Below are 9,921 nucleotides of genomic sequence, written 5' to 3'. Positions count from 1 at the left end.
TTGCTATGAGATGTTTAAAATTGCTCCCTCTCTCGCGTGCGGCAGAGTTTTCATTTTGGTAGTTGATGGAAAAAGGAGGTCAAATAAACTGATGTGTGTAAGAAGCCAAAGCCATTTGTCAGGACGTGGGGAGAGGCCGGGAGATTGGAGTCATTTAAAGACTAAAAATTGATTTAAAAGATTTCTGTCCTCAAATCATTTTTCTTGCTAAATGTAGCCACTTCGTGAGCCTGGTTTCCCCCGCCTTGGCGATCTTTACTGATCATTTACACCGCGGGAGCTTCACATGCCGGTTAGATTCATATGCATGGTCATTTGTGCGCGGTCCCTAAGACGGGTCCGAAGATCAAGAGTCCATGGAAAAGATGAGGTCTTATCCGTCTGTTTCCAAGCGAGATCTGTCTTCCGACTTTAATCTGGATGCCAACTCTGTGACAAAAGGTCTAACAGGCCGTCTCGCACAGGACCAGCAGAAAGGGCCGTCGTGTATGGCTGGCTGCTCTGGCTGTGCACTGCGCGGCTCCACGGCGGCAGCGCTCACAGAAACCAGTGTGGAGGGCGCCACCTGCAGGTGTGTGATGGGACAGCCCAGCCCCGCCGTGCAGGTGCGGGTGGGGGACGGTCATCTTTTTGTTCTGTCTGGGTTCAGTGAGCTTTCATGGCTATACTGCATGCGCTTGCCTACCTCCTCAAGGAATGAAATCAAAATTTCCCATGACCAGCTGACAAAGTGTTAAAGCCTGTCTGCTGTCCCGTTCCTTTTCTTTACCAAGTGCAACTGGGATCTCCAGATGGTTCTTCAAGAAAGACTTTGGACAGCTTGACTGAGGAAGACAGGCTAAAACCCAGGAGACTGAGACCGAAGTCCAAGTGCCCTCGCTCCACAGGTGGGGAGAGACGGGGGAGTGTTGGGCTGCTCCTCCAAAAGCGTTTCTTGTCCCAGCCTGCCTGTCGGGTTTTCCCTCGCGCCTGCCCAAGGGTCCCGACCAGCTAGACTGGTGGCCAGGCCGGCCCGGGCACAGCAGGAGCACAGGCCTGCCTTCTCCTCCACCATCTTCCCCTTGCCGCCAAAACACACTGCGTGATGGCCGGGAGCAAAGCCCCAGCACTCGCTGCTCTGAGACATGGCTCTTGACAGTCTCTGCCCAGCCCCATCAGCCCCAGGAGTTCAACACAATTCGGGATTGAACAGAAAGGTCCTGCCTTTTATGCAGGCCCTCGAACTCTGCCCAAAGTATATTTTGGGATTTGGGGCATCAATGCTAACATGCCTAGAAGGGTACATTGGAGAAAACGCCCTGTTTTTGCATAACCTAATTTTTAAAGACTAGCTCAGTGGCCTTAGACACCCTGTGGGGCACGAGTGACTGAAGAGCCATGCTCCATCTGACTTTCCATTGTAAGTTTGCCAAAGGATCAAAACCCCAGGTCGGTCGGCCCACAGGTGTATTGTGTTGGTCGACACAGTCTCATTGTACTTGAATTTGAATGTGCAGTGGGGCAGCCATTCTTGTTTCTCCAGACTTCCTGGTTCCGCCCAACCAGCCTATTTCAGTTATTTTCATTACCTGCCCAGTCCCTGCAGACTACAGAATTTTCCAAAGGAGTTTACCAGGACTTGCCGAAGAAGGTACAGGCAAACCACTTAGGGGTCTAAAGTCACCCAGGATGCTCACCCAGGATGGACCAGGTGTCAAGAATTAGTGGTTGACATAGTATGCTCTGAAAAGGAGGAAATGTGGTGGGGACAGTCAGCTCAACTCCCACTCCCTCCGCCCCGGCCCCTACTTTGCCCAGCCCTGCGCCCTGTGCTTCAGGAAGGACCTGTGTAAGCCAGCTGTCTGCAGTATCCTGGGCCAGCAGCCTATGAACCACTTCACACTATGAACATAAATACATAAATAACACATATATTGTGCAGTCAATCTGTGAAAGGACAGTGAACCATGTCACTCTAGGGCAGGTCCCTGGCTGGCTGGGGAGAGGGGGAGACATAATTGTCACCGTAACTTCTGTCCTCGTGTCTTCTGAAACGCAGACCAGTTGTATAAACTACCTCTTATCCACTAACAGAACCCTACGACCTTATGTGGAGAGCTTCCTCCCAGCTATAACCCTTCACCTTAGACTTTAGGGCACAGTTCAAATGTTATGCTCTCCGGAGTCATCTTTCTTAACAGTCAGAAGCAATAACTGTCTTCTCTGTGGGCTGAATTCACTTTCACTGCATGTCCCTTACAAGAACACTGCAGCCTGACTCACTGAGGGTGGTCCCTGAGGTTGGGGTAGGATGGTATTTATAAGTCCAATGGCTTCGAGGAACATTTGCAGACTCTACCGCCCCACGCCTCTTCCTAGTTTGAGGCCACCAGTGATGCTTGTCTTCAGCTTGTGTAGCTGTAGAAAGATGAGCAGATGAGGGGTAGCCCCAGGATCTTTCCCCCACAGGCAGCATCGACTCCTGGGTATGCAGAGCCGCCCAGAGAACTTCCTGTTAGAACAGAGATGTTCGTGCTCCACCTACGCTGTCCAGCATGTTAGCTGCTTACCACATGCGGGTACTGAGCGTTTGAAATGTGGATGGTATGAGGACATGAAATCTTTATTTCATTTAAATGTAAATGGTCACATCCGGGTAGGGGCCGCCCTATGGAACAGCTCAGTTCTAGAGTGTTCTTCCTCTAGGGACAGGGCCTTACCCTCTGAGTCATACAGCCCTCAGGTGTGCTTGATGTTTAAACAACTAAATTTAAAGTGAGGTCAACAAAGTCATTGGTTCTAAAGTAAAAATTCAGTTTATTCATCTGTTTACGACACAGTACACAAGAGGCAAAGTGTTTCACATCATAGATTTAACTTCCAACTCCTGGGAATGTTCATTTCTTTGGCTAAAAGGAGAGACTAGCTGGGAAAGCCAGGCAATGCTTGGGCAACTGAAATAAGGTGGGGCAGGAGCAATGCCAACATCACCCTCATGGGGACGAGCACGGGGGCTATTAGTCGCAAGCAGATTCTCTAGAGTCGTTAGCTGGAAGCACAGGAGCACCACTCCTGGACACTCGAGCTGCCTCGGGCCTCAGTCGTCCCCGCCACACAGGTATAGCAGTGCTTTCTGGTAGTCACCCTTGGTGTCTTGCTATAAAGGGCCAGAGAGGAAAAGGAAATGTCATGGCAAGAAAAAGATCCAAACTTCGCAATAACACCCAGGCAGAGAGAGCCAGTGCACACAGAGCCTCTCCCGTATTAACAGAGAAGACTCTGCAGGACCTGCCCTGGCAGAGGCCTGGAAGGCCACAACCCAACCGCCGCCACCACCACCATCATTGTCATCACTGCCACCAGAGGGCTCTCAGGGAGTGTGGGGGGGGGGGGGACTTTCAAATCAGGTCGTTATTACAAGGGTGGAGCAAATGCGAGGTGCTGGGGATTCGCCTGGTAAGCGACTTGCTCTGACTACTGTGACTTCCCTCACACACCACCCCTTTCGCTCTGCTCCTCCCCATTTCAGAGCAGAGGGGGACTTTCCTGTCTCACTGTGCTGTTTCCTGGATTCTTGAGGTCACACGGAAATAAACTGGTGAAGTGAAGACGCAAAAGACACAATGACTGAGAGTCTAAACGGGAGCTAAACTTTAAACCTAGGCCCAATGAACCCGGGCATAGCTAACCCGGTCAAATTCACCCTGGGTAACCAGGAGCCTGCCTTTGGAAATACCAGGATCTTTAGAAGGGGGGTTGCAAAGCCTGCCTGAACCACACACAGCGGGCCCACAGTGAGTGCAGTCCCTCCCCCCACGGGGATGCTCCGTCCCTGCAACGCAGAGACGGTGTTGTCGGGAGAGACCGGCGTTCTGAGTCAGAGCGGCCAGGCCTATCACAGGCTTTTCAAGGAAGGGAAATATAATGAAATGTAAGATTTAATTGATCTAAGTCTCTTGAGCTTGTCAGCAGCTCTTACAGGATCATCCTCAGAACACCAATTGTCATCGTAGAGTAACAGATGTGGGAAATAGGAAAACATGTGCCTGATTCCACAGGATTCCAGGCAAATCATAAATGGCACTTATGATATGCGATCGCATATCCCTGATATGCGATGACCAGCCCCTCTTCCCCAGAAAACACGACCCCTCCCCTGGGGCACTGGGGGGCCACCGCAGGGGGCTCACCTGGATGAAATAGTACAGGGACTTGCCGTACTTCTTCTTAAATTCAGACCTGATTTTCAACATGTCCACCTCGCTGCGAGAGATCATGATTCTCATCAGGACCTTGTCGCGTGTCCCCTTGCCCTGAAAGTCAAGTCGATGTCCCAGGTTACAACCCACCGACAACATTCATCGACGTTCAGTGTTAACTAAAACCGATGCAGTAAGTTTCCTGGCACACGGAACTGATCGGGGTTCTCGATGCGGCCCACTGAGAGATCACCAACGGAGCCGTGAAACCACTCCCTGAAGAGCAATGAGCAGGAAACACACCAGGATGACATCAGCCCACGTGCGCATTCAGTGAACGTGTGCTGAGCACTGAGCACAGCAAGGCTTGGTTTAACAGGTGTGCCGGGCTCCACAGGTAGCAAACGGTTCCCGGCTCTCAGGGGCCTGGAGAGGCCATGCCATCGTACCAGGTATGAGCACTAGGGGCCACTGAGTCTCCTTGCAGAGCCTCAGACCAGCCGCGGCCAGGAGGGGGTCACCGTTACTCAGAACCTGAGGAGAGAAGGGGAGAGGCAGTGTGGGCAAGGGGCTGACCCGGGGGCCACGGAAGGGCCCGGAAGCCGGAGAGCACACTTGAGACACAGAGCATGGGGTGGGACTGTGGGAAGTGATGTTTCATTCAGGTGAAAGTGGCTGGGCTGGTTTTAGGAGTCAACAGACCCAAGTTCAAGTCTGGTATGTAACCTCAAGGAAGCTGAAGCTTTCTGGGCTCCAGTCTCCTCACCTATAAACACAATAGCAACAAAATAATAAGCCCCAGGTTCTTTGGTAATTATTTAAGGTAAATAAAGTAATTTGCATAATGTCTATTATGTCATGGTTGCTTAGGAATCTCCCTTCCTCGCTTTTCTTCCTTGAGGCGAAAGGAGGGAGTCCCTGAGGAGTCCAAGCCCGGGCTGGCGTGTCCTCCCCTCACACTCCGTTTTCCACCTGTGCACAACACACGTTCAAGTAGCTGGGAGAGGGGATGCACTGTGCTCTTCTCACCTGTCAAAGGCAACCACAGCTGACTGGTGCACTCTGCACCTGGACTGTGGGGCTCTCTCCTCCATCCGCTAGGCAAGGAGACTCAGTTTGGCACAGAAAAGAAGAAAGGACTCGTGCGGAAACATGGACCTCACAGCCGGCTGCCCTTACCTTCATGGAGTCGTAGAGTCGGTCAGCAAAATACAGGGGCTTGTTCTGGATGCACTGGACTGTGGGGAGAAGAAAAGAGGCCAGTCACCCCTCTGTCCACCAGTGGAGATGAGGCCCTGCTCTAGGCACAAACCAGATGACCCGATGCAACAGGAATGGGCTGCAGAATGGAAGAGTCTAGGGAGAACCAGGGATCTTCTGAAACACTCAGCTCCACCCTGGCTGCAGCCCAGGGAACCCTGGGGGCTGCAGAACCCCAGGGGGCGGGGAGGGTTCTCTTCTCTCACTCTTCCTCAGCAAACCTCCGTCCACCAACTTAAACCCTTCCTACGTTTATACGGGGAAGGTTATAAAGCCACCCAAATCATGTGAAGAAGCCACACCTCCCCACACACTTGAATTAACAAAAGGGTCATTTGTTTCTTCTACTTCAGCACAGAAAGCTGATGTCCGCCAGGGACGGGGACCTCGCTCACGTACCCAGGTTCAGGAAAGCATTTTCCAGGTCTCCCTTCACTTCCTTCTTGATGCTCTCCAACATGTCGTAAGGGCTGTAGCTCTTGTACCTTTCAAATACTGAGGAAAAGCAAAGAGTAATTACTGTAACAGAGCTGCTAGTCAAAGATGGCAATGATCGCTCACACGGTTATATAACATGATTTTTAAAAAAAATAAAAAAGGACAATCACAGCATCCTAGGGGCTCAGGGGTTGCCATGGTAAACCAGAGCTGACACTACACCAGTTGTTCTAAATGCCACTGCCCGGGCCATGTTTGAACAGCTCCCTCTCCCGAGCACACACATCATACCCAGCAAAGTCTATCACTTCAACAAATAGAGCAAAATAAAATGGTCCTCAGACAGAAAGGGGCACCAAGCTAAAGCACCACACCACGGGAACTAGTCAGGGGAAAGAAGGCTCCAAACTGGGGGAGAGAGGCAACAGGGGTGCAACGTGGAGCGTGAACTTCGTTCTGGCGGACCTGGGACCGCAGGGCACCCACCTTTCTGGAGGTGGCACACGCTCCGCTCAGTCATGATGCTGATCCACTTGGGCACGTCAGTGCCTTTCCTCTTCACTCCAGCGTCATAGAGGTCCTACGAGCACAGCCCACCAGGAAAGGTCACACAGCAAAGTCACAAAAAACATCATGGAAAAAAACGTACAACCCACACATTCAAAATGCCAAGTGAGAAAGGAAGACTGCACTGCCGTCGTGAGCAAAAATGTACTACTTAGGTCTCAGGTCTTCATCAAGAGCAGTCCTACTTAGACTCGGACCGAGTGGCACGAGACTGGATTGTTTGTGAGGTCGGTGCTGCACAAATCTCCTTCTTCAAACACCCGAGAAAGGACCGACAGCTTCCGTTCCCATAAGGAAGGACAGGCAGACATTCATGTGCATATCCAGCCCTCCTTCCTTGTTGGCACTTCAATAGCTAGTAGGCTGGTGGTCATCTACCAAAGGCAGCTGTAGGACGGGTACCCACACCTGAGCTTCCCAGAGACTCGGGAAAAATGGTGGAGTGGAAAAGGAGCCAGTCCAACCTCACTTTCAGTTTCAAGGAAATCTAAAGGCTGTAAGTACCGCTAACAATGGTGGGGAGGGGATGGGAGAGGCCAGTGCAAGGGAGGGCACTCTACCCGTGATCATCTACAATCTGGGAGCTGCGAAACCCCACTTCTTTACTTTATCTAAAAGCCTTTACTACCTGCTAATGGTGCTGCGTGAAATAGAGTGAAATTTAAAATGAAAATGAATTTAAATAAATTTTGTTCTGCAGCTCTTATGACACTTCGTGAGGCAGCTGCTGACCCTCTGGGAAAAGGTATGGAGTTCACAGTGGTGTGAGTCAGCTTAACAAACAGTTCTCGGGGATTATGGGACTAGGACCAGCGAGAGGCGGAAAGAAGGCAGGGCCTCTGCCGCCCTGCCTCTCCCACTCCCGGTCCCTGCTGTGCCCTCACCATCTTCTTCCGCCTTCTCGTATTGTTTCCTCTGCTGGCGTTCCCTTGTACCAAATGCACACAGTGAGCACAGCGGTATCACACCCTGCAGAAACTGCTGCTTCCACACCCTCAAAGCCTCAAAGAGCCTATGTAAGTCAGACAGTGGATCCTGCCACCGACAGCAGCAGTGCAGGGGAACGCCTGCTAACGGCCAGGGCTCCCAGAAGGCGGACACGAAGCCCACAAGCTCTCTGACACTCCTCCCCTCCAAATGCGGTGGCTACTCCCCCTGCCACAGACAGTGGGCTGGACACAGTGACTCACTTTTAGTGAAGAGAGTAGGACGCAGTGACAGTGTGACTACTGAGATCAAGTCACAAAGCACTTGGCTTCCTCCTGGCTTTCTCCCAGGGATCACTCACTGGGGGAAAGCCAGCTGCCACGTTGTGAGACACTCTGGCAGGCCCATGGGGGCCCGTGTGGAGACACACCAAGGCCTTCTGCCCACAGTCATGCGGGTGGGCCGTCCTGACCCTGCCAGCCCCTCGGGAGGCCACACGCCTGCTCAGCATTTTGTCTGTCTGAGCCACAACCAACCAACTAAGCCACTCCCCGAATTCTGACCCACAGAAACTGAGTGATGGTAAAAGTTCATCTCTGGAGGTGATTTGTCACACAGGACAGACAGTTACTATACGAACTATCCAGAGACTTATCACAAAACAGAAACTCGCACCAAAAAGCCTTGGTACTTACCCGGGCATCCTGGTCAATCAGCTCGTAGTCAATGACAGAGCCGTCCTCTGCTCTTCTACCCTACAGAAGGAAAATAAAAAGAACATCAAATATACTCCTTTGCACATTTTCAATGTTATTTTTCTCTCCAATTCTTATAAACCATCACTTAGTTTGTTGAACAAACACCCACTTAACATTGTTTCTTCATGTTGAAGTCTAGCCAAGGCTGAGGAGGGAGAACCTGAGGCAGTGAAGGGGCGGCTGCGCCTCACGTCCTCCCCGCTCCACGTCCTCCCCGCTCCACGGTGCCCAGCCCTGGGCCAAGCCCCTTGGAGTCAGCATCGTCCGAGGACGGGAGGTCAGCTGAGCACCGGGAAGGGCAAGTCAGGTGGGGCTGGTGCCAGGCGGGGGGAGAGAGCCTCGCAGCAGAAGCAGCCCAGGGGAGGCTGAGCACCTGCCAGCCCGGGTGAGTGAGGTGTGCCCAGCTGGAGCAGGTGGCGAGGGAACCCTGGGAAGATCGGGTTAGGGAGAACCAGGGGACAGAGGACTTCCTAAGAGAGCAGAAAGTTTGGATTTGATGTAGCAGAAATGGGTTTTGATTGGGGACTAAAATGGTGAAAATGGACTGCAAAATGATAGGTGGGTGGCGGTGCACAGGGCAGGCAGAAGAGGAGAGCAGGGCAGCGGCCCGGAGCTGCTCCGGTGACAGAGGTGTGACGGGGGCAGGACGCAGCGTGCCAAGCAATCACCTGTTACCAGGGTTCCTGGAGAAAATAACTCCCTCCTCTGACACGTGGGCGTTAAACTGTGCCCTGGTCAGAACTCGGATTCAGAAGAGAAATGCCTGTCCTTCCCATTAATGTGCTCACATTGGCAAACAAAGCCCTCCCCAGCCCCTCTCCGGGCCAAAGACTGCACAGGCAAATCTCCTAAGAAGTGAAAACGAAAGAAAGAAACAAGGGAGTCACTTCCCACTGGGTCCCCAGTGACCACTGTGACCCAGTGACCTGGGTCCCCAGGCCAGTGACAGAGGCAAAGTGACCTTCCCAAAGTCCCATGAGAAGGGCTGGCACGTAAACCCAGGCCAGGACCAGAGAGCCACCTGTCACTCCTCCAGTCCCCAGAGTCCACTGGCCTGCACAGTTCTGCTGGATAAGAAATCCTATTACACAAAGATGACAACCATCCGCAGTGACAGTGCAGACCCACTGTCGAAAATGCAGCTGCCATTTCCGACGCAGGCACAGAGGACTGAGTGAATTCGCTTCCAAGTATAAAATGAGGGATGTGACTTGCCTTGGGAAGAAGCAAGGACAAAGAAATAAACTGGAAACCAACCTTGGCGAGAGCAACCATCAGCTTGCGGAAGTCACCAGATGTGTCGGAAATAATGTCCTTCTCCAGGTCAGTCTTGTACACTTGGAAAACAAAACGTAGGGGTCAGCTTCTTGCCTGTGCAGCCAGCCACCCACACACTGCCACCACCCCCTGTCCACGAAGCCTCTGAAAAGCAGAAATGGCCGTGGCAGCATGGATGTACCTGCCCAAATGCCAGTGGATTTCCTAGAACAAACTGTACCTTCATTAACTCAGAGCCCAGGTTATCATCAGTAACAAGGGACAGACAGAGCTGGATCTGATTAGGGGTACTCAAGCTCACCTATAATCAGTGATCTCCTCCGTGGCTAAAATATTGGTTCCCAACCTCCTGGAATATGAATACTCATTCTGAACCTCAAAACATCTGAAAGGCTACACACACACACACACACACACACACACACACACACACACACACATAGACACAGGTGTGCTTTATTATCCAGTGACTGAGAAAATGCACAATGGCAAAAACTAATAAGAATTAAGTAGTG

General features: G+C 51.9%; 1 protein-coding gene across 1 annotated transcript in view; it reads right to left on the bottom strand.

Moving 5' to 3' along the window:
* Positions 1-2,772: 2,772 nt before the first annotated feature.
* Positions 2,773-9,921, bottom strand: part of ANXA2 (annexin A2) — a 41,696-nt gene continuing 34,547 nt past the window's right edge. Inside the window, exons 7-13 of the mRNA XM_037151039.2 lie at positions 9,386-9,465; positions 8,066-8,125; positions 6,363-6,456; positions 5,838-5,933; positions 5,358-5,416; positions 4,170-4,292; positions 2,773-3,136 (exon numbers count right to left, since the gene is read on the bottom strand). Coding sequence (XP_037006934.1) covers positions 3,077-3,136; positions 4,170-4,292; positions 5,358-5,416; positions 5,838-5,933; positions 6,363-6,456; positions 8,066-8,125; positions 9,386-9,465 — 572 coding nt within the window. The 3' untranslated portion in view covers positions 2,773-3,076. The remainder of the gene's footprint in view (positions 3,137-4,169; positions 4,293-5,357; positions 5,417-5,837; positions 5,934-6,362; positions 6,457-8,065; positions 8,126-9,385; positions 9,466-9,921) is intronic.

This window comes from Artibeus jamaicensis, unplaced genomic scaffold, assembly GCF_021234435.1.
Source record: "Artibeus jamaicensis isolate MK-2021 breed Jamaican fruit bat unplaced genomic scaffold, CSHL_Jam_final contig_548, whole genome shotgun sequence".
Lineage (NCBI taxonomy): Eukaryota > Metazoa > Chordata > Mammalia > Chiroptera > Phyllostomidae > Artibeus > Artibeus jamaicensis.
This window is presented reverse-complemented; position numbering and strand designations above follow the sequence as displayed.